At 41.2% G+C, this 25567-nt stretch overlaps 1 protein-coding gene across 4 annotated transcripts in view; it reads left to right on the forward strand.

Annotated features, from left to right (window-relative positions):
* The window catches only part of LOC123991643 (estrogen-related receptor gamma-like), a 49450-nt gene that overhangs the window by 14964 nt on the left and 8919 nt on the right, over positions 1-25567 (forward strand). For 3 of the 4 annotated variants that reach the window (XM_046293284.1, XM_046293283.1, XM_046293281.1), the window contains exons 2-6: positions 14336-14581; positions 14675-14832; positions 15538-15654; positions 21330-21440; positions 22151-22333. In XM_046293284.1, the coding sequence (XP_046149240.1) occupies positions 14349-14581; positions 14675-14832; positions 15538-15654; positions 21330-21440; positions 22151-22333 (802 nt within the window). In that variant the 5' untranslated portion in view covers positions 14336-14348. Of the gene's footprint in view, positions 1-14331; positions 14582-14674; positions 14833-15537; positions 15655-21329; positions 21441-22150; positions 22334-25567 lie in introns of all 4 variants that reach the window. The other variant, XM_046293282.1, reaches the window with a different exon arrangement.

Consider the following 25567-nt stretch of genomic DNA (forward strand, 5'->3'; position numbering starts at 1 on the left):
GCAGACTCCATCAGGTTTTCTTCCAGAATGGTCCTGTATTTGGCTCCATCCATCTTCCCATCAATTTTAACCATCTTCCCTGTCCCTGCTGAAGAAAAGCAGGCCCAAACCATGATGCTGCCACCACCATGTTTGACAGTGGGGATGGTGTGTTCAGGGTGATGAGCTGTGTTGCTTTTTACGCCAAACATAACATTTTGCATTGTTGCCAAAAAGTTCAATTTTGATTTAATCTGACCAGAGCACCTTCTTCCACATGTTTGGTGTGTCTCCCAGGTGGCTTGTGGCAAACTTTAAACAACACTTTTTATGGATATCTTTAAGAAATGGCTTTCTTCTTGCCACTCTTCCATAAAGGCCAGATTTGTGCAATATACAACTGATTGTTGTCCTATGGACAGAGTCTCCCACCTCAGCTGTAGATCTCTGCAGTTCATCCAGAGTGATCATGGGCCTCTTGGCTGCATCTCTGATTTATCATCATTAGTCATTTAGGTCAACATTGGATCATTCAGAGATACTCACTGAACTTCTGGAGAGAGTTTGCTGCACTGAAAGTAAAGGGGCTGAATAATTTTGCACGCCCAATTTTTCAGTTTTTGATTTGTTAAAAAAGTTTGAAATATCCAATAAATGTCGTTCCACTTCATGATTGTGTCCCACTTATTGTTGATTCTTCACAAAAAAATACAGTTTTATATCTTTATGTTTGAAGCCTGAAATGCGGCAAAAGGTCGCAAAGTTCAAGGGGGCCGATTACTTTCGCAAGGCACTATATATATATATATATATATATCTCACACATACAGTTGAAGTCGGAAGTTTACATAAACCTTAGCCAAATACATTTAAACTCAGTTTTTCACAATTCCTGACATTTAGTCCTAGTAAAAATTCCCTGTTAGGTCAATTAGGATAACCACTTTATTTTAAAAATGTGACATGTCAGAATAATAGTAGAGAAAATGATTTATTTCAGCTTTTATTTCTTTCATCACATTCCGTCAGAAGTTTACAATACATTCAATTAGTATATGGTAACATTCCCAGTTGGTCAGAGGTTTACATACACTCAATTAGTATTTGGTAGCATTGCCTTTAAATGGTTTAACTTGGGTGAAACGTTTCGGGTAGCCTTCCACAAGCTTTCCACAATAAGTTGGGTGAATATTGGCCCATTCCTCCTGACAGAGCTGGTGTGACGGAGTCAGGTTTGTAGGCCTTCTTGCTCGTGCATGCTTTTTCAGTTCTGCCCACACATTTTCTATAGGAGTGAGGTTAGGGCTTTGTGATGGCCACTCCAATACCTTGACTTTGTTGTCCTTAAGCCATTTTGGCACAACTTTGGAAGTATGCTTGGGGTCATTGTCAATTTGGAAGAGCCATTTGCAACCAAGCTTTAACTTCCTGACTGATGTCTTAATGTTGCTTCAAAATATCCTCATAATTTTCCACCCCTATGATGCCATCTATTTTGTGAAGTGCACCAGTCCCTCCTGCAGCAAAACACCCCCACAACATGATGCTGCCACCCCCGTGCTTCACGGTTGGGATGGTGTTCTTCGGCTTGCAAGCCTCCCCCTTTTTCCTCCAAACATAACGATGGTGATTATGGCCAAACTGTTCTATTTTTGTTTCATCAGACCACATGACATCTCCCCAAAAAGTATGATCTTTGTCCCCATGTGCAGTTGCAAACCATAGTCTGGCTTTTTCCCGGCTGTTTTAGAGCAGTGGCTTCTTCCTTCTAGCGGCCTTTCAGGTTATGTCGATATAGGACTTGTTTTACTGTGGAAATAGATACTTTTGTACCTGTTTCCTTCAACATCTTCACAAGGTCCTTTGCTGTTATTCTGGGATTGATTTGCACTTTTCGCACCAAATACGTTCATCTCTAGGAGACAGAACATGTCTTCTTCCTGAGCGGTATGATGGCTGCGTGGTCCCATGGTGTTTATACTTGCGTACTACTGTTTGTACAGATGAACGTGGTATCTTCAGGCATTTGGAAATTGCTCCCAAGGACTTGTGGATCTACAATTCTTTCTGAGGTCTTGGCTGATTTCTTTTGATTTTCCATGATGTCAAGCAAAGAGACACTGAGTTTGAAGATAGGCCTTGAAATACATCCACATGTATACCTCCAATTGACTCAAATATTGTCAATTAGCTCTCAGAAGCTACTAAAGCCATGACATAATTTTCTGGAATTTTCCAAGCTGTTTAAAGGCACAGTCAACTTAGTGTATGTAAACTTCTGACCCACTGGAATTGTGATTTAGTGAAATAATCTGTCTGTAAACAATTGTTGGAAAAATTACTTGTGTCATGCAGAAAGTAGATGTCCTAACTGACCTGCCAAAACTATAGTTTGTTAACAACAAGAAATTTGTGGAGTGGTTGAAAAACAAGTTTAATAATTCCATCCTAAGTGTATGTAAACTTCCAACTTCAAGTATGTATGTATGTATGTATGTATGTATGTATGTATGTATGTATGTATGTATGTATGTATGTATGTATGTATGTATGTATGTATGTATGTATGTATGTATGTATGTATGTATGTATGTATGTATGTATGTATGTATGTATGTATGTATGTATGTATGTATGTATGTATGTAGGTAGGTATGTAGGTATGTAGGTATGTAGGTGTGCATGCGTGCATGCGTGTATGTGTGTGTGTGTGTGTGTGTGTGTGTGTATGTGTGTGTGTGTATGTACCAGTCAAACATTTGGACACCTACTCATTCAATGGTTTTTCTTTATTTTTACTATTTTCTACATTGTAGAATAATAGTGAAGACATCAAAACTATGAAATAACATAGATGAAATGGCTGATTCTTTTATAGAATATCTACATAGGCCAATAGAGGCCCATTATCAGCAATCATCACTCCTGTCATCCAATGGCACATTGTGTTAGCTAAACCAAGTTTATTCTCTTAAAAAAGGCTAATCTGGCCTTCTTTAGACTAGTTGAGTGTCTGGAGCATCAGCATTTGTGGGTTTGATTACAGGCTGAAAATGGCAAGAAACAAAGACCTTTCTTCTGAAACTCGTCAGTCTATTCTTGTTCTGAGAAATGAAGGCTATTCCATGTGAGAAATTGCCAAGAATTCAAGATCTCGCACAACGCTATGTACTACCCCCCTTCACAGAACAGCGCAAACTGTCTCTTACCAGAATAGAAAGAGGAGTGGGAGGCCCCGGTGCACAACTGAGCAAGAGGACAAGTACATTAGAGTGTCTAGTTTGAGAAACAGACGCCTCACAAGTCCTCAAGTGGCAGCTTCATTAAATAGTACACGCAAAACACCAGTCTCAACGTCAACAGTGCAGAGGCAACTCTGCGATGCTGGCCTTCTAGGCAGAGTTGCAAAGAAAAAGCCACATTCCAGACTGGCCAATAAAAATAAAAGATTCATGTGGGCAAAAGAACACAGACAGTGGATAGAGGAAGATTGGAAAAAAGTGTTATGGACAGACTAATCTGAGGTATTCGTATCACAAAGAAGAACTTTCGTGAGACGCAGAAAAAAATAAAAGAGGCTGGAGGAGTGCTTGACATCATCTGTCAAGCATGGTGGAGGCAATGTGATAGTCTGGGGGTGCTTTGGTGGGGGTAAAGTGGGAGATTTGTACAGGGCAAAGGGGATCTTGTCACGAGAATTATGTTCTCAATGTTCATAACCAAATCAATTATACTACTCAGTCTGCAAACCATAATTTGTAGGATACTGGATGAATGAAACAGACAGAGGTCCAGCTAAAATAGTCAAAATGTTTATTCACGGGCGTGCAAGTTAATTGTACAAAAACATTCATTTTATACTAGCTCCTTACGCATATACTTTTGCACACAAACGGAATTCATATGGACATACATTTGCACACAAACAGTAGGTATCCTACGCACATACTATATCAATACCCAGCCGACAAAGATTAGGGACCGTGAGAAGCACTCACTGCCCTTTCCAAATCTCTCAATGACCCCTAGCCAAGGTCTGCACCAAATGTTGCTCAGACAGTCTGTGTTTAAGATACTATAGAGACATAGTGTACAGATACACTAATTCTGACTAAAACTACACATAATTTATTATAATTTTACTGACAGACTACACACATCAATAATAAGTGGACGATTCTAATGTATTTCATTGATTCTAATCAATTACATACAATTATAGAGTTTCAGGGTGGAACATTCTGTTCATTCATTTAAACGTATAAATTCCACCAACAATCCACCCTTAATGACTAAATAATACACCCTGATACATCAATTGTATACAAGGATAATCCAAACCAATACTTGTATGTACATTCAATATTCATCAATGACTGATATAGGCCTATATCCATTAAAAGAAACGGCGCCATTAACTAGGCCTGGAGGCCTGTATTCGTCATCCCACTGATGATGATCGGAATCGGTCCGTACCTCACCATCTGTTGCGTCATTGACCTCTCCAGAGTCCTGGTGATCAAACCTCTCATACACGGAATCAAATAACATCCACACAGAACCAAAACACTCCTACAGGTGAAAGTTGCCCACAACACAGTGATTATGACATTTTTCCATTTCTCAAACACACTGTCAAAACAATTTGTTAGAGACTTATCCACCCCTGAGATCTCTGCTAATTCGTGAGCTAATGTGGTTAACTTGTTATGGCTGCAATCCCACTACCGGGATCAATATGACAACGACCAGTGAAAATAGAGGGCGTCAAATTCAAACCACAGAAATCTCATAATTACAATTCCTAAAACATACATGTGTCTTATATCATTTTAAAGTTAGTCTTGTTAATCCCACCAAAGTGTCCGATTTCAAATAGGCTTTTCAGCAAAAGCACTACAAACAATTATGTTAGGTCTCCACCAAACCACAATAAGCACAGCCATTTTCCAGCTAAATATTGCAGTCACAAAAAGCAGAAATAGAGAGAAAATTAATCACTAACCTTGAATTATCTTCATCAGATGACATTCATATGACTTCATGTTACACAATACATGCATGTTTTGTTTGATAAAGTTCATATTTATATAAGTTTACATTGGCGCATTACATTCACTAGTTCCAAAAACATCAAGTGATTTTGCATAGCCACATCATTTCAACAGAAATATTCATCATAAATGTAGATGATAATACAAGTCATACACATGGAATTATAGATATACCTCTCCTTAATGCAACCACTGTGTCAGATAATTAAAAAAAAAACATTACGGAAAAAGCAACCCATGCAATAATCTGAGACGGAGCTCAGAACAATAGCCAAATTAGCTGCCATGTTGGCGTCAACAGAAACTAGAAAATACATGATAAATGTTTCCTTACCTTTGATGAACTTCATCAGAATGCAGTCCCTGGAATCCCAGGTCCACAATAAATGCTTGATTTGTTCGAAAATGTCCGTTATTTATGTCCAAATAGCTACTTTGGTTAGCGCGTTTGGTAAACAATTTCAGTCACAAAGCGCATCCACTATAACGTGACAATGTCCAAAAGTTCTGTAACAGTCAGTAGAAACATGTCAAACGATGTACTGAATCAATCTTTAGAATGTTTACATACATCTTGAATAACGTTCCAATCGGGGAATTAGAATGACTTCAGATGTGCAGTGGAACGCAGGTCCTTCCCATGTGAACGCGCATGGTGAAAGCATGGTCAACTCGTGGCAGTGGTGACTATTTCCTGTCTCATTCGACGCCCCCCTTCACATTAGTCATCAGACAAAGTTCTATTGACTGTTGACATCTAGTGGAAGGCGTAGGAAGTGAAAACTCATCCATATCTTGCTGTAATTTCAATGAGAGCTTGGTTGAAAATCTGCCACCCCCAGAAAAAATCCAAACAGGAAGTGGAATTTTTCAGGTTTTGCCTGCAATATGAGTTCTGTTATATTCACAGATATAATTCAAACAGTTTTAGAAACTTCAGAGTTTTCTATCCTGTACTAATAATAATAATAATATGCAAATATTAGCATCTATGACTGAGGAGCAGGCCGTTTACTATGGGCACCTCTTATCCAAGCTACTCAATACTGCCCCTGCAGCCATAATAAGTTAAACCAGCCAGGGCCTTGGTCACTGATCCGTCTAGAGCTGTGTTATCAAAAAATAAACATACAGCAATGAACCCCAATCATCCTACATACCCTGCCCTTTTCTGCCAATTAACATATCGAGATTCAGTCTATTTTACCAGATCATGAGGGAGGTGGCGGATAATTGGTCAGAGAACCCCTTTACGGCATCCCCAGTATCATTCACGAATCTCTGTTGATTATAATAGATGTCATTAATCCAATCCACATTTTTATTTATTGTCAACCACCAAAAGAACCTAGTGGTAAAGTCTTCATCTATATGATTCATAGCTTTGAAGAAGGAAGGTTGTCACTCTATTTTGCAAAGCCATGCCATACCCTGTGGACGGTGCTTAATTGTAGCCATTTCCCCTTACAATAGGACAATGACCGAAAGCGCAGCTCCAAACTATGCAATAACTATTTAGGGAAGAAGCAGTCAGCTGGTATCATGTCTATAATGGAGTGGCCAGCACAGTCACTATTGAGCTGTTGTGGGAGCAGCTTGACCGTATGGTACTTAAGAAGTGTCCTTCAAGCCAATCCAATGTGTGGGAGGTGCTTCAGGAAGCATGGGGTAAAATCTCTTCAGAATACCTCAACAAATTGACAACTAGAATGCCAAAGGACTGCAAGGCTGTAATTGCTGCAAATGGAGGATTCTTTGACTAAAGCAACGTTTGAAGGACACAATTATTATTTCAATTAAAAATCATTTTTTATAACCTTGTCAACATCTTGACTGTATTTCCTATTAATTTTGCAACTCATTTCATGTATGTTTTCATGGAAAACTAGGACATTTCTAGGACAAAACAAGGACAAGTGACCCCAAACGTTTGAACGGTAGTGTGTATACACAGTGCATTTGGAAAGTATTCAGACCCTTTTCCATCTTTATTTTTTTTTAGACTTGTTTTAAAATGGATTAAATCAAATGTTTTCCTCATCAATCTACACACAATACCCCATAATGACAAAGCAAAAACAGGTTTATCAAATGTTTTGCAAATTTGATCAAAAATATTAAAAACTGAAATACCTTATTTACATAAGTATTCAGGCCCTTTGTTATGAGACTTGAAATTGAGCTCGGGTGCATCCTGTTTCCATTGATCCAGAGCTGTCTGCCCGGCCAAACTGAGAAGGGCCTTGGTCAGGGAGGTGACCAAGAACCTGATGGTCACTTTGACAGAGCTGCATAGTTCCTCTGTGGAGATGGGAGAACCTTTCAGAAGGACAACCATCTCTGCAGCACACCACTATTCAGGTGTTTATGGTAAAGTGGCCAGACGGAAGCCACTCCTCAGTAAAAGGCTCATGGCAAAAGGCACCTAAAATACTCTAAAACCATGAGAAACAAGATTCTCTGGTCTGATGAAACCAAGATTGAACTCTATAACCTGAATGCCAAGTGTCACGTCTGGAGGAAACCTGGCAACATCCCTACGGTGAAGCATGGCAGTGGCAGCATCATGCTGTGGGGATTTTTCAGTGGCAGGGACTGGGAGACTAGTCAAGATTGAGGGAAAGATGAATGGAGAAAAGTACAGAAAGATCTTTAATAAAAACCTGCTCCAGAGCGCACAGGACCTCAGATTGGGGCAAAGGTTGACCTTTCAACAGGACAACGATCCTAAGTATACAGCTAAGCCGACGCAGAAGTGGCTTCGGGACAAGTTTCTGAACGTCCTTGAGTGGGCCCGGACATGAACCGAATCGAACACCTGAAAATATTTGCGCTTCGACGCTCCCCACCTAACCTGACAGAGCTTGAGATGATCTGCAGAGAAGAATTGGAGAATCTCTCCAAATACAGATGTGCCAAGCTTGTAGCATCATACCCAAGAAGACTTGAGGCTGTAATCGCTGCCAAAGGTGCTTCAACAAAGTACTGAGTAAAGGGTCTGAATTCCTACGTAAATGTAATATTGCAGCGTTGCGTCCTACCTAAGAACAGCCATTAGCCGTTGGTATATTGGCTATATACCACCCCCCCCCGTGCCTTATTGCTTAAGTACTTATATTTTGTTTGTTTTTATTCCTATCCTTCTGCTACCCTCAACCTCTCTCATCTATTTCTGAAGACCATCCAGTTTGATTTCTATTTGAAATATAATTTTAACTGTGCTGTTTCACAAAAGTTCTGAACCTATATACATTTTACGGACACAGTATATTTTACATTAGATATCATGTTGTTATTAGTCCCACCCTTCAGCTCCACTCAATCCCTCACATCTGTCTCTCAACACCATCCATATTGGATTGTTTTCCATAAAAGTTCTGAACCTTTCTATTCTCATAGTTTCTACAGATGGTAAATTAAAGAAACATTTCTGCTAAAAGTGTTATTATATTATTGATCGATAGACTACTTGCTGATTTGAAAAGTAATTGTCAATCTGCAGAGTTAGCTCCAGGTAAATGTTGCAATAGTTCAGCCATTCCTTGACCTGCGTCCAAAAACAAGCTACATATGGACAGTACCAAAGCAAATGATCTAATGAGCTGAGATGGTTGTATACCCCATATATTTAACGTTCTATTGGCTGAAAGAAATCATTCTTAGTTTTGAATCCGACGTTGTTTTGTTTATCAGTTCATAAATCATGTACCATGGAATCGGTACATCGCAAATCTCCATTTTGGGTCATTAAATTAAATTGTTTTTTAAATTTGATTTATTACAATTTTCATTAACTAATTTTGGTATTTTAATGCAGGGCCAAGAGACAATTTCCTTACTTTCATCCCTTTCCACTTGCCTCTTCCATTTGTGCGGTAATGCCTCAATTTTTGGTTTTAATTCTGGATTCCAGAGACATTTCCATATAATTTTGTTAGCTGCATGTGTGACATAATTCCACCAGTCCTATTTATGATAGAATTTACAAAGATATATTTTTTTAACCTTTTTTCAAAAGTTTTTTTATTTATTTTTTAAATCAATTAGTTTATTTCAGTTTAACCACAATATTTGTTGTATTATTTGTTTTGTATTTTCTGGTGGATACATCTGAAATTGCAACCAACTTTCTATGGCTTGTTTAAAAAATAGCGTTAATTTGGAGATTATTTCATTGTCATATAAATGAAAGTGAGAGGTTGTTATCTGAATAAAGGGGAAAAGGCCATTCTTGAACATGTGGTGAGACATTCTTACTAATCTAGCAGAGAACCAGTTTTGGTTTAAGTATACATTTTGTATGGCTGACATCTTTAGTGAGAGGTCTAATGATTTAATATTTAATAATTTCTGCCCTTCAAATGTATATTCATTATATAAATAGGCCTGTTTAATTTTGTCTGGCTTGCCATTCCAAATAAAATCTCATTTTATTTGCTAATATAATTAATAAAACAGTTCACTAGGTGTAGGCAAGACCATAAGCAAATAGGTAAACTGGGATATGACTAAAGAGTTAATCAGGGGGATTTAAAATAGACAGGTATTTTCCTTTCCATGGCAGCAAGATCTTATCTGTTTTGCTAACTTTCTATAAACATATTTATTGTCGTGAGAATTTTTTTCTTTCGGAATATGTATACCGAGTATGTCCATCACCATCAGACAATTTTATTGGTAAACTACACAATAATGTAAAAGTTGTATTTTTTTTGTGTTCCAATACGTAATATCACTAATAATAATAATAATTTGTTTGTCATCCAGAGAGGTTAGAAAAAGTATCTAGATCCTCTATGAAGCTGTGGAGGGATCCAAATTGTGGATTTAAAATAAAACGTGAATCACCAGCGTACAATGACACCTTTTTGTTTTTAAGCCTTGCATTTCTAACCCCTTAATATTGTTGTTGGATCTGATTTTAACAGCTAACATTTCAATGGCCATAATAAATATATATGGCGATAGTGGACAACCTTGTTCTACTCCTTGACGGTTTAATACTTTCTGAGAAGTAGACATTATTTACTATTTTACACCTAGGGTTACTATACATAACTTTAACCCATTTTATAAGAGATTCTCCGAAATTGAAAGATTCTAGGCATTTATATATAAATTCCAGTCGTACTTTATCAAAAGCCTTTTCAAAATCAGCTATGAGTACCAGGCCTGGTTTCACAGATTTTTCATAATGTTCTATTTTTTCCCAGTACTTGTCTTATATCATCTCCAATGCATCATCCATGTAAAAAAAACTGTCTGATTAGGATGAATAATATCTGACAATACCTTTTTAGTTCTATGCGCTATGCATTTTGCTATAGTTTTTGCATCACCACACTGAAGTGTAAGAGGCTGACAATTTGTTAAATGGACTGGATCTTTATATTTACCACATGGATCCTGTTTTAGTAATAAACAAATCAGACCTTCTTGTTGAGTATCTGATAATCTACCATTTCTATAAGAGTGGTTAGGAGACCCAAGATATAGGCTTCTGTAGGGCTGAACACATTCAAGTGTTATAATTATATATACCCTGGATTTTCTATCATGTTAATATTTGCCACTATCGGGAGCCACCATCAGTAATAGCCACATGCATTTATAAGTGTCACTTTATTGTTCATTTCCTTCATTTCGTAGCCTACATTTTGCGTTGTTCCATTCCATTTACCTTGCTTTCCTATGTCATGTCTGTGCAGTTGTTCCTGGGGGTCGCTAGCATTAGTAGATCATATTAGGCTAAAGTTGTGCAATAATTTGGGACATGTAGACTTTTTTTCACCTTCCAATATTTAATGGATGTAACAATTGAATCTGGCAATTCACAGGATGAGTCAAACCACTTTTTAATTCACCACTATAATTTGTGCATAAAGGTTCACCAAACAATGTTTCATTTATTCATAAATACTTTCCTATTTATAAATACTTTCCTTACCCTAAAAAATATACAAGATCTAAGTATTTTTAAATCTACCAATTGGTGCTAAAAAGGAGATAAATGTGTTTTTTATATGGCTTTCTTTCATTGATTCCTAATATTCGGAACCATTCTCTCCATATATTCTAGTGAGACAATTCAAGGTACACCAAATTTAAAGGGATAGCTTTAGATGAAATTGACTAAAACCCTATGAAAACTCCATGAGAAAATCTATTGGCCAGCAAGTAGGACGTTTTCCAGTGGTTTAATTAAATGTATTCAGCGCTCGCAAGGGAACCATGCCTGCAAAGCCAGTTAAGCACCTTCATAAGGTAAGTCGGAATTCCAACTACTGAGAAGTGCAATGGAAAGGCATGTGTAGGAAAGGCGTACATTTCTTATTAAGTCTGAATCGGGCCTTTTGAAAGAAAAACCTATGGCCACCAAGTAATTTGAGAATGCCTTAATTCAGGTCCATGGGAAGCTGACACAGCAATATCTACCTGTGTGATGGATAGCTGATGAGAGAACAAACTGGTCTCTTCACAGTCCATTGTAACTCTGCCAGCTTTGTTGGACCACTTTGGAGGCAACAATATATTAGTTAATCCAATTTAGAGCTGAAGTAGAATAAGGTTAAAGTTTGAATGACAGTGTTATGCTGGTGAATGAGGACCCAAAAGCGACTTGGCGAAAACAGAGTTTTTAATCCAGTAAAGTTACTTTACAAACAAAAGGCATAATACTACTCGTAATGACGAGAACAGACTGGAGACTTGATCAAGAACTGCAGGTTGCCTCGGGAAGGCACTTGAACGTAGCAGACTCAGACACCTGCTCACCACGCAGCATCTGAGGGAAACACGACACGACAGGGCAATACATAGACACAGCACGGTGAATAATAGACAAGGATCCGACAGGACAGGAACGGAAAACAAGGGAAGAAATAGGGACTCTAATCAGGGGAAAAGATAAGGAACAGGTGTGGGAAGACTAAATGATGATTAGGGGAATAGGAACAGCTGGGAGCAGGAACGGAACGATAGAGAGAGGAGAGAGAGGGAGGGGGAGAGAGGGATAGAAAAAGGGAACGAACCTAATAAGACCAGCAGGGGGAAACGAACAGAAGGGAAAGCATAATGACAAGACAATCTAAGACAAAACATGACAGACAGAGGTCTCTCTCTCTCTCTCTCGTTCTTTCAATATCTCTTTTTCTTTCAATATCTCTCTCTCTGTGGATTTCAAGGGGCGATAGAGCGTGGTCATGGTTGATTCTAGTGATGTTTAGGGCAGCCAGATAGTTTGCCTAACAAATGAGTGGTGGTCATTACCGTGCAGATTTACATAGCAGGAACAGAGCTTGGGTTCCACCACACAGACAGGGAGTGTGTGAGTGATTTTAAAGAGCCACTTCCTTTGAAAAGCAACACATCCCTTTGAAAATGGCCTATGTGGCATCGATATGAGTCAGAAACATTTCTTCTAGTGTCAAAATTGAATACAAAGTATAAATAGGATAATGTTGGTAATGAAGTCTGTTTCATCTAAAACGGAATAAACGAATAAATGAAGGTTGGGTTTTGATTTGACAATGTCCATTGCCCACTAATATGGGGTGAACAGCTGCGGTGATTGCTCAACATTCCAGTAGCATCGACAGTGAGGCAGACCTGCCCAGCACCTCTGACTTTGTTTATAGGAGACAACACGTCGCAAATGTCTTTATTTAAGGAATACTGCACCAAAAACCTTAGTTAGATGTAAAATTGCTCAACTAAAACATCCTCGGCAAAAACATCCAAATGTATTACAGATTTCTTGAGTCATCTTAGATTCATATAGTACCACAGTATGAGTCATAAAACCTAGTGGTCAAACAAGGAAATGGTTCCAATCATTTTTCCCAAAGTGGTTTTTGGAAAAACTTAAAATAAGGCTGTGTTTTGTATAGGTTTACCCTGGTGTGACATTTTGATAACTGTATATCTCTTTCAGACAAGGTGACTTTTATCAATATATTTGCCTGTATTCCCCCCCCACCCCAAATTAAATGCTAATTAGCTCCTAAGGTGGCTATCATAAAGAACTGCAAATGCCATTATGATCTGGATGAGACTGCCGAATCGAGGCAAAGGTAAGAATCTCTGGATTAACTATCTAATGCCTACTTTGATGCTAATTAGCATTTTAGAATTCGAGAGTAAATAGAGCCAAATATATTGTTAAAAGTCACCTTGTCCGAGAGAGATTTCCATGGTTATCAAAACGTCACGCCAGGGTAAGCCTACACGAAAGACGATGGGAAACATGAATGGTGGAGAAAAAAAATTGACCGCTAGGTTTTATGGGTATTATGACACCTCCACTGTGGGGCATTATTCAGGGAGTGAAATAGGCTTCCCCTGTCTACTCTCATGGGGGCAAACATCCATAACCAAATGCAGAATCGGTCAGGAAATACACTTCCAAGACTGAAATCTTGTTTTTCTAATGAGCAACAGAAAAACACAATCGTCAATCGGTGTGTTCAGTGGCTCTAAGAGTGGGTATGGCAACACACAATAGCAGGCTCATCTGTGCATCAACATGCATGAATGGGGGGGGATGAACACAAATCCATACAGTAGAATGTGAAAACACATGGCATACAGTTTGAACAATGTCATTAACATACAGCACTAGCATAGAAACATTACATTCCCCAAATTAATACCTCTACAACTCTAGACTTGACAGAGCTGGAATTCTGATAAAAGGACTTGGCTTCTGGTAACTGAACACAATGGGTAATATCTACTACATCATACCTTCACCGAGAGATCTGTGAGAATAAACCTCTGAGCCAGAATCTTTGTTTTGATTTCCATATGTTTGCCTACGCAATCTCCTGTTGTCATAACAAGTTGGTCTAATAGACCTCAGCTTTGCATATGTGGGAAACTGCAAACGGCTGGGTGGGTGAGCGTGGAGATGGATGGATAGATAAACGGATCAGGAGAGGGGGATAGGGGTAGGAGGCACAGAGGAAGAGGCAGAGAGTGACAGAGAATGGAGAAAGGGGAAGATGGTTCCTACCCTTTTTCTTTTTGAAAGGGATAGGGGAGGGATAAAGGAGGTTTTGGTAAAACATCGGTGCTGGAAGACTGTTGGTTATCAGTGTGTACGTGGTCAGAACAGGTATGAGGTTGTATGGGTATGCATGGGTGGGTGTATTTGTGTAGGTCTGCATAGATGTCAAGTTTTCTAACTGACCGATAGATCTAGACAGAAAGGACATCATACATACATCCAAGCCAGTGTACCATCCATTATGTTACGAAATGTTACCATAAATGAATCCTATGCATCCCCCCCTTCCTGTCAGTATCCTGGGCAGGATGTCGGTGAGGGGCTTGGACACCTCCTGTCCCCCCATAAAGCGCGAGCCCTCCAGCCCCAGCCCTAGCTTCCAGGGGGACAGCCCATCTCAACCCAGCCCTGAGGGCTCCTCCTCAGACACCAACTCCAGCTTTGGTCTCCTGGGCAAGAGTCACAACCACACCAACTGCTTGGACTCACCAGGGCTCTACGGACACACTGCGGGCATGGGGAACAATGGAACAGCCAACAGGTGCGTGTGTGTAAGGGTTTATGCTTGGGTGCATGTACCATACAGTATGTGTGTCTAACCCCTTTCTCTCTCTCTTTTTCTCTCTTCCGCCAGGCGGTTTGGTGGTGAGGATGGCCAGGTGAAGTGTGAGTTCTTGCTGGATTCTGTGGCTAAGAGGCTGTGTCTGGTGTGTGGAGATGTGGGGTCAGGGTACCACTACGGAGTGGCCTCCTGTGAGGCCTGCAAGGCTTTCTTCAAGAGGACCATCCAGGGTAAGACACTTACAATAATTCACATAAACAACGGGGTTAAGAGTTCACCTGAAGTGCCCACGTGTGTTACAGTATATATGAACCGACACCAGAGGTGTATGGCTTTGTACTAGTAAACCTCCAGTAGGCTGATAAGTTCCTAGTTCCTGTTTTAGTATCAACACCTGATCAACTCTAAGGAAGCAAGCTTACAGGTTTCCTTACAGTGTGTGTTTGTATTGTGTGTCTCATCCATATGTTTGCAGCATGTTGTGTGGGTGTTTTAACGTGATTGTCTGTGACTGTGCCTGTTCCAGGGTCATGGCCCTCATTTAGTTAAGGCTCCTTAAGCCTCCTCCGCATGCAAATGGACATACCCAGGCTCAAAGTGCATACCTGGATGTCTGTCAGATAACATTTTTTATATTAGATCAGATGATCAGATGCGTCCTGATTTTAATAGGATGTGGCAGCTCAGAGTGCTGCTGATTAGCTGACTTCCAGGAAATATTCATAGTTTTCCTCGTTGGAGTTTCCTGTGTCTTTTCAGCATCTTGTTTGTTTTGAAGTGGTTTAATGAAAGGTTTAAGAAGTGACAGACAAAATTGTCCCCTTTTCTTGACTGGATTTTTGTCTCGCCATCTCTCCCTCTCACCTCTCTGTCTTTACTTGTTTCTCTACATTTCTCTCTATCTATCCCCCCTCTCCTTTCTTTCCCACCCACAGGTAACATCGAGTACAGCTGCCCGGCCACCAGTGAGTGTGAGATCACCAAGCGGAGGAGGAAGTCGTGTCAGGCCTGTCGCTTCATGAAGTGTCTCAACGTTGGAATGATGAGAGAAGGTGAGGAAGGAACTTCTCTACGCCTCAAAGCCAAATAAATGTACTCCTCTATGTACCTTTAAAAATAAACTGAGCGTAGAAAACCTTGTTAATTCCACTTCAATTAGTGTAGATGAAGGGGAGGAGACAGGTTAAAGAAAACAACATGTTAAGCCTTGAGAAAATGGAGACATGGATTGTGTATGTGTGCCATTCAGAGGGTGAACGGGCAAGACAGAAGACTTAAGTGCCCTTGAACGGGGTATGGGAGTAGGTGCCAGATGCACCTATTTTAGTGTATAAAGAACTGCAACGGTGCTGGGTTTTTCACTCTCAACACTTTCCCGTGTGTGTCAAGAATGGTCCACCACCCAAAGAACATCCAGCCAACTTGACACAACTGTGGGAAGCATTGGAGTCAACTTGGGCCAGCATCCCTGTGGAACGCTTTTAACACCTTGTATAGTCCATGCCCTGACAAATTGAGGCTGTTCTGAGGGCAAAGTGGGGGGGGGGGGGGGGTGAAACTCAATATTAGGATGGTGTTCCAAATGTTTGATATACTCAGTGTACACAATCCATGTCTCAAGACTTAAAAATCCTTCTTTATCCTGTCTCCTCCCTTTCATCCACACGGATTGAAGTGGATTTTAACTATCCACATAAATATGGGATCATATTTTTCACCTGGAATCACCTGGTCAGTCTGTCATGGGAAGAGTAGGTGTATAATGTTTCTGTATCCCAGTGGATCTTTATCGGTTCAGTACTATAACAGTGTTTTAATTCAATGAAGAACTACAAATCAAGATCTAGAATGTCTTTGTGGATCCAGACTCCCTCTACACAAATAGATTTGCCAACATATGGAGACCTGTTGTCTTAACTTCAGAGGGAAATGTAATCCCTTTGCCTGTTTAACAGGTCCAGTGCCTTAGTGCCTGCTAGCATTACTGCTCACTGCTCAGTATTCATGTATGGTGTTAGCAGAACAATGCCCAGTATCTTTATAGGACGCTACTGGCTACGGTACCTCCGAAATAGAAAATGGCTATCTACCAGAGTATGTGTGTGTGAACATGTCTCTATCCTCTTTCTCTCAGACATACAGTCTCTTTTCCAATGTGTCACACTACTCACACATGCGCAGAATAGAAATAGATGATCTAGAAACAACAGACATATCTTACATTCTACATCTACAGCCCCTAGAGACTCTGGAGAGTTTTATAGTGCGTGTCTGGGGCAGCGGTCTCATGGTCTTGTGGTCAGGACTGGAGTGTGTGGCTGTTGGTGACATATTGTTGGCCAAGTATAGAAGAGACCCAAAAAGGCAAAGCTTCACTGTATGAACCACTTATTGAAGGCTGTGTGTGAGCAACCGACACCTGTTTATCAAAAGGAGAGAGGGAGAGAGAGAAGGAAAGAGTTTACTGCTACCTGCTCCCTCCCCCTTCAGCTCATCAGCTTTGATTTAATCATCCCCTCAACCAGGGTGAGAAGATCAAGCATCTGTCTATAGTCACCCCTTGTGTGTGTGTTTGTGTGTGTGTGCGGGCGGGCGGGCGTTTGCTCGTGCGTGTGTCTCCTTTTTTAATTAGCTTATTTTTAATAGGGGAAGGGCATCTCCAGCACCCAGCTCTGGCTCCTATAGCAATTCACCCCCCCCCCCCCTCGTAAATTCCACCAGATGCCTTGTGGGGTTTCTGGACCTCCATGAAATGTGAACCGCTCCTCGTAACTCCCGTCGTAACCCCCCTGGTAGCGTTTCTCACAACGTGCCTCATCGTGCCTGGTAACACCCCTCTTCCTCTGGGGGGCTGCAGTAAAGGTAGAGACGGGGTGGTGTGACTTTTAACTGAGAGAGAGGTCCATGTCAGCACAACACACAGCTAATGGACAGAGACCCTTGGTCTAGAATCAAATTTGATTGAGCACAGAATGAGTGTTCCGTTTCACAATTCAGTAGGGCTGTGGACTAACAAACATTGTAATTGTTCCACTACTTGGAACACTGGTCTTACCTCATGTGGTTGAATCAGAAAAATGACTTTCTGCATAGTCTCCCCTGAGCAGTGTGCATCTATCAGGTTTTTCCTTGCGTGTCGACGAGGATATGGCAGCTAATCATATCACATAGCACTAATCACATGGAAGACTTAATATACGTTTTGGGCACACTGTTGAAATAGAATGAGTAGATTTCTAATTATTATATACCCCAAAATAGCTCCATTCTTTAGTTTGTTTATCTCTTTAAAGAATAAGAGCTTTTGACATCCTTTCATGACCCAGTGCCTGACTAACAAGCTTGCAGTAGACTAATAAGTAAGGGCATTCGATGACATCAGACCATTATCCGAGGCAGCTTAAGATAGTCCCCTGTCAGTGGCTTTTCTACTACACATACAGTACATGCAGATGGCTATGTGTCAGGTCTCTCCCAGGGGGAAATTATGTCATGTAGAATGACGATCCGGGTAAGTTTTCTTGTGCTTAGTGGACATCCGTGCTCTTGATCCCGTTGGGTGTGTTTTGGGAATGTGTAAATCCCCCTTCGAAAGGTGCAGGGGACTTCAAACAGGGGTGAGGGCAGAGGGGGAAGGGGGGGGGGTGACCCAACACCCGCCTCCTTATCGGAACCCTCAGATCTCTCCGACACAGAGAGGTGTGTGTGTGTGTGTGTACACTGTTATCCTCCAGGGCTATTCTTGTCCCTTTGGTTGTCAGCACATTCCTCTCTGAAGAGTTACACTTAGCTCAGATGCCTATGAGTAACTCTTTGACCATCCTCACACACACACACACACACACACACACACACACACACACACACACACACACACACACACACACACACACACACACACACACACACACACACACACACACACACACACACACACACACACACACACACACACACACACACACACACACACACACACAGAACAAACCTTACTGCCTCTAATACACCTATTGCTCCTTTGCTTTCATATAATCCAATGTGTGTCAACACAGTGAAATCCTTCCCTACACACACTAACCACCTGTCACAAACCGCAGCACCTGCCAACCGTTAGACTAATCCAGACTGTGTTTCCGACCACAGTGGAAGGACTGACATCACTAAGGTCCAGGGGTCCTAGTTTACCCATCTGTCCAATCCTTAATACCCCTCTCATCTCCCCAGGCCTCCGCATCCAATCCTTAATACCCTCCCTCGCCCCTCTTGTCTTACTATTGAGGGACTATTGATGTGTTAGGAATCTGAAACCCCTGAACCTAGCCCCAACCCTAACTCTAGCCCCAACCCTAACTCTAGCCCCAACCCTAACTCTAGCCCCAACCCTAACTCTAGCCCCAACCCTAACTCTAGCCCCAACCCTAACTCTAGCCCCAACCCTAACTCTAGCCCCAACCCTAACTCTAGCCCCAACCCTAAATCTAGCCCCAACCCTAACTCTAGCCCCACGTCCATATCCTGGCTCAAACCTAACCCTCACCTCAACCGTAACACTCACCTCAACTGTAACCCTAACCTCAACCCTAACCTCAACCCTAACCTCAACCCTAACCTCAACCCTAACCTCAAACCTAACCCTAGCCTCAACCCTAACCCTAACCTCAACTCTAACCCTTACCCCTCATGCTAATAAAAGCTCTCTCAAGTCAAGATTCTCTTTGGAGGCGTATAGGGTATCACTGGATGGTGGAATGTGAGTATGGTATTGGCACTGACCCTGGAACTGATCCTGTATATAGCTTACTTACTTTCTCGCGTTCTTCTTATTTCTATTTCTCATGTGTTTTTGTTATACTTTACTTTTGTTTTTATAGTACTACTGCAGTGTTGGGAAAGAGCAAGCGAGAAAGGAATTTCCCTGCACTAGTGCACGTGACATAAAACATTTGAAACGTGAACTATGTGCGTGTCCGTGTGTGTTGGTGTGTGTATGTAAAGGGACCGCTGTGACCAGCCCACGCCATGTTTCCCTTCTTACCCCCTAACCTTGCTGTTAGCTCCTCATCTCCATGGCGATAAGGTTACCGCTGAGCTTGTTAAGATGACCCTGTAACATATTGTGTTACAGGGTTGATGTTGCTATGCCAGCAATGTGACTTCTCTCCAAGGCTCCCTATAATCTTAGAGATGTCACGAGGGAGAAATGTCAATCAAATGAACTTGAATAGTGCATCACTCTCCTGGTTTTGACATTGGGGTAGTCTGCTAAACAGGAGTACTGCGTTTTTAGTGTACAGAAGCCAGAAGTTTTGTGAAGTTTTGAGAATGATACAAAATATTAATTTCCACAAAGTTTGCTGCTTCATTGTCTTTAGATACTTTTGTCAGATGATAATATAATATAATAATAATATAATATATATGCCATTTAGCAGACGCTTTGATGATGATGTTACTATGTTACTATGGAATACTGAAGTATAATTACAAACATTTCATAAGTGTCATTTCCCAATCCACTTAGTTATCTTATGGCAAGGAGCTCCATCAGGCTGGTAAAGGCATTGTTCGTCACCAAACTGTTCCTGGGTGGTTGGGAGAAGTTGCTCTCGGAGGATGTGTTGGTACCATTCTTTATTCATGGCTGTGTTCTTAGGCAAAATTGTGAGTGAGTCCACTCCCTTGGCTGAGAAGCAACCCCACACATGAATGGTCTCAGGATGCTTTACTGTTGGCATGACACAGGACTGATGGTAGCACTCACCTTGTCTTCTCCGGACAAACTTTTTTCTGGATGCCCCAAACAATTGGAAAGGGGATTTATCAGAGAAAATGACTTTACCCCAGTCCTCAGCAGTCCAATCCCTGTACCTTTTGCAGAATATCAGTCTGTCCCTGATGTTTTTCCTGGAGAGAAGTGGCTTCTTTGCTGCCTTTCTTGACACCAGGCCATCCTCCAAAAGCCCTCACTGTGCGTGCAGATGCACTCACACCTGCCTGCTGCCATTCCTGAGCAAGCTCTGTACTGGTGGTGCCCTGATCCCACAGCTGAATCAACTTTAGGAGACGGTCCTGACGCTTGCTGGAATTTCTTGGACGCCCTGAAGCCTTCTTCACAACAATTGAACCGCTCTCCTTGAAGTTCTCGATGACCCGGTAAATGGTTGATTTAGGTGCAATCTTACTGGCAGCAGTGTCCTTGCCTGTGAAGCCCTTTTTGTGCAAAGCAATGAAGACGGCACGTGTTTCCTTGCAGGTAACCATGATTGACAGAGGCGTAACAATGATTCCAAGCACCACCCTCCTTTTGAAGCTTCCAGTCTGTTAGTTGAACTCAATCAGCATGACAGTGTGATCTCTAGCCTTGTCCTCGGCAACACTCACACCTGTGTTAACAAGAGAATCACTGACATGATGTCAGCTGGTCCTTTTGTGGCAGTGCTGAAATGCAGTGGAAATGTTTTGGGGGGGATTTCAGTTCATTTGCATGGCAAAGAGGGACTTCATCTGATCACTCTTCATAACATTCTGGAGTATATGCAAATTGCCATCATACAAACTGATGCAGCAGACTTTGAAAATTAATATTTGTGTCATTCTCAAAACTTTTGGCCACGACTTTACATTTGTGTGTGTGTGTGTTAAATTGACCTAAATGTGTGTGTCTCTCTCTCTCTCTTTTTTTCTCTCTCTTTTTCTCTCTCCTTTACTCTCACCTTTTCTCTCTCAGGTGTGCGTCTGGACCGGGTCCGTGGGGGCAGACAGAAGTACAAGAGAAGGATAGACTCTGAGAACAGCCCCTACCTCAACCCTCAACACGGCCTGCCACAGAAGAGAACATGTAAGACTCAGCAGTGGAAAAGCACCCTATTGTCAGACTTGAGTAAAAGTAAAGATAAGTTAACAGAAAAGTGAATGTCACCCAGTAAAATACTACTTGAGTAAAAGTCAAAGTATTTGGTTTGAAATATACTTTAGTATCAACAGTAAATATATACTTTAGTATCAACAGTAAATGTAATTGCTAAAATATACTTAAGTATCAAAAGTAAAAGTATGAATAATTTCAAGTTCCTTATTTTAAGCAAACCAGACAGCATCATTTTTTTGTTTATTTAAATTGACAGATTGCCAGGGGCACACTCCAACACTCAGACATCACTTTCAAATGAAGTGTGTGTTAAGTGAGTCCGCCAGATCAGAGGCAGTAGGGAGGACCAGGGATGTTTTCTTGATAATTGTGTGAATTTTACCATTTTCCTGTCCTGCTAAGCATTCAAAATGTAACAAGTACCTTCTGGTGTCAGGGGAAATGTATGGAGTAAAAAGTGTATGTGGAGTAAAAGTACAAGTTGTCAGAAATATAAATAGTAATGTAAAGTACAAAAAACTACTTAAGTAGTACTTTCAAGAAAATAAAACACTCTCCCCTTTCTTTTTTACTCTCTCACTTGCTCTCACTGTCTTTGTGTCTAATGACATTCTCACATTTGTGCATTTAGATATTAATAAAGTATATTTTAAATCTCTCTCTCGGTCTCTGTCTCTCAGTTCCTCTAGGTGGTCTGGTAGAGAATAAGGTGGTCTCTCTCCTGCTGGTGGCTGAACCAGAGAGTATCTTTGCCATGCCGGACCCCACCGTCCCCGACAGTGACATCAAAGCCCTGACTACACTTTGTGACCTTGCCGACCGTGAACTGGTGGTCAACATCGGCTGGGCCAAACACATCCCAGGTAGGAAAACACACAGACACACATACATGGGTATACACACACACACACCTACACACACACACACACACACACACACACACACACACACACACACACACACACACACACACACACACACACACACACACACACACACACACACACACACACACACACACACACACACACGGGCATAAACACGCATCATATTCAATATAAGACTCTTATCAGCTCAGAGTGGAGATTGTTGTGTCCTGTGTTGGATTAAGACTTTAGTCCAGAAACTGTGTGTGTGTGTGTGTGTGTGTGTGTGTGTGTGTGTGTGTGTGTGTGTGTGTGTGTGTGTGTGTGTGTGTGTGTGTGTGTGTGTGTGTGTGTGTGTGTGTGTGTGTGTGTGTGTGTGGTCTGCTAAGCGAAGGTAAGAATGTGGTACTTGAACATGCGCCAGAGTCTAGTGCTACCTGAAAGTATTAGCAGTAGTTTCCTTCAAAACCTTAATGTGGTAGTGTCGCCATCTGTTTGACAAGAATACTCTTAAATACTCTTCGGGCCAGACGTCACTGTGGACAAGGGGCCACAAAACATGCAATGTTGTTATGATTTTCAGTTTGCTTCCATACAACTGGGTTCACATTTGTCTCCAGGGATCATAAGGCAAAATAGGATAAAACAATTGCTATGTGTATTTACAGTCCCTTTCTCCAAACGGATTACTCATTTACCTAGCTCTTATCGATAGCTCTTATCAATGTATAAATTACAGTGCATGGAGATTATATCAGAAAAAAAGATAGTAGATGTTTTTTCCACTTGGAACCGGCAGTTTCGATAGACCTTATTCATGGTTTCCTCACGTGTAAAGGTGGTGGAATTATTAGGGAATTAGGTCAAGGTCAGAACACACCGTATCTGTAGACCTCCGCCCGACCTTCATTTATTAAATCTCCACCCCAAATGCATAGCGGGTGAATAGCATGCGATTCTCATGCTTAAATTCAAGGTCAGAATATGTGGAGAGAGAGAGAAAGGTGCATTCAAATGGAATTAAGTTCCCTTTACGCCTGCTCAACTTGGGTCTGAATCACCCCCTTCATGTTTCTGCCCTTCGTCCCTAAGAGAAGTCTTTAGGGAGAACTTCTAGATTAGGGTTCTCCTGGATGGAAGCTTTGGAAGCAAGAGAAGCTGTTTAAACCTATTAAGATTAAGTTATGGGTTTAGTTGTGTAGCGACAACACATATGGACCATCGGACACACACTGATGGTGGAGATAAAGAGGAAAGAGGCCATCTATCTTCAGCCCCTTTGTTTAGTTTGCATTCCACTCTGATGTGGATACATGGTTGAGCTTGTGACAGCCCCCTGGTTTCTCTCTCTGTCTCTCTGTCTCGGTCTCTGAATTCAATTAAATTCATTTCAATTCAAAGGACTTTATTGGTATGGGAAACGTGTGCATACATTGCCAAAGCAAGTGGAAAAGACAATAAACAAAAAGGGAAATAAACAAGGGAAATAAACACAAGTTTATATTATATTATTATTGTCTATGTACAGTGCATTCGGACAGTATTCAGACCTCTTGACTTTTTCCACAATTTGTTACGTTACAGCCTCATTCTAAAATGGATTAAATATCCATTTTTCCTCACCAATCTACACACAATACCCCGTAATGACAAAGAGAAAATAGGTTTTTAGAGATTTTTTGCAAATGCATTAAAAATAAACAACTGAAATACCTTATTTACATACAGTACCAGTCAAACGTTTGGACACCACTACTCATTTAAGGGTTTACCTTTATTTTTACTATATTCTACATTGTAGAATTATAGCGAAGACATCAAAACTATCAAATAACACATATGGAATTATGTAGTAACCAAAAAAGTGTTAAACAAATATAAATATATGTTATACAGTTGTTGTCAGAAGTTTACATAAACTTAGGTTGGAGTCATTAAAACTCATTTTTCAACCACTCCACAAATTTCTTGTAAACAAAATACTTTTGGCTTCATTTTGAGTCAATTGGAGGTGTACCTATGGATGTATTTCAAGGCCTACCTTCAAACTCTTGCCTCTTGCTTGACATGGTCAGACGCCGCAGCCCGTCTGGTGTTCAACCTTCCCAAGTTCTCTCACGTCACCCCGCTCCTCCGTTCTCTCCACTGGCTTCCAGTTGAAGCTCGCATCCGCTACAAGACCATGGTGCTTGCCTACGGAGCTGTGAGGGGAACGGCACCTCAGTACCTCCAGGCTCTGATCAGGCCCTACACCCAAACAAGGGCACTGCGTTCATCCACCTCTGGCCTGCTCGCCTCCCTACCACTGAGGAAGTACAGCTCCCGCTCAGCCCAGTCAAAACTGTTCGCTGCCCTGGCCCCCCCAATGGTGGAACAAACTCCCTCACGACGCCAGGACAGCGGAGTCAATCACCACCTTCCGGAGACACCTGAAACCCCACCTCTTTAAGGAATACCTAGGATAGGTTAAGTAATCCCTCTCACCCCACCCCCCCCCTAAGTTTTAGATGCACTATTGTTAAGTGACTGTCCCACTGGATGTCATAAGGTGAATGCACCAATTTGTAAGTCGCTCTGGATAAGAGCGTCTGCTAAATGACTTAAATGTAAATGTAAAAATGTAAATGTCAAATCAAAAGAAATCAGCCAAGACCTCAGAAAAAATATTGTAGACCTCCACAAGTCTGGTTCATCCTTGAGAGGAATTTCCAAACGCCTGAAGGTACCACGATCATCTGCAGAAACAATAGTACGCAAGTATGAACACCATGGGACCACGCAGCTGTCATACCGCTCAGGAAGGAGACGTGCTCTGTCTCCTAGAGATGAATGTACTTTGGTGTGAAAAGTGCAAATCAATCCCAGAACAACAGCAAAGGACCTTGTGAAGATGCTGGAGGAAACGGGTCCAAAAGTATCTATATCCACAGTAAAACGAGTCCTTTATCCACATAACCTGAAAGGCCGCCGCTGCTCCAAGGAAGACGTCACTGCTCCAAAACCGCCATAAAAAAGCCAGACTACGGTTTGCAACTGCACATGGGGACATTGTACTTTTTGGAGAAATGTCCTCTGGTCTGATGAAACAAAAATAGAACTGTTTGGCCATAATGACCATCATTATGTTTGGAGGAAAAAGGGGGAGGTTTGCAAGCCGAAGAACACCATCCCAACCGTGAAGCACGGGGGTGGTAGCATCATGTTGTGGGAGTGCTTTGCTGCAGGAGGGAC

This window comes from Oncorhynchus gorbuscha, linkage group LG12 (genome assembly GCF_021184085.1).
Source record: "Oncorhynchus gorbuscha isolate QuinsamMale2020 ecotype Even-year linkage group LG12, OgorEven_v1.0, whole genome shotgun sequence".
In the NCBI taxonomy this organism is placed as follows: Eukaryota; Metazoa; Chordata; class Actinopteri; order Salmoniformes; family Salmonidae; genus Oncorhynchus; species Oncorhynchus gorbuscha.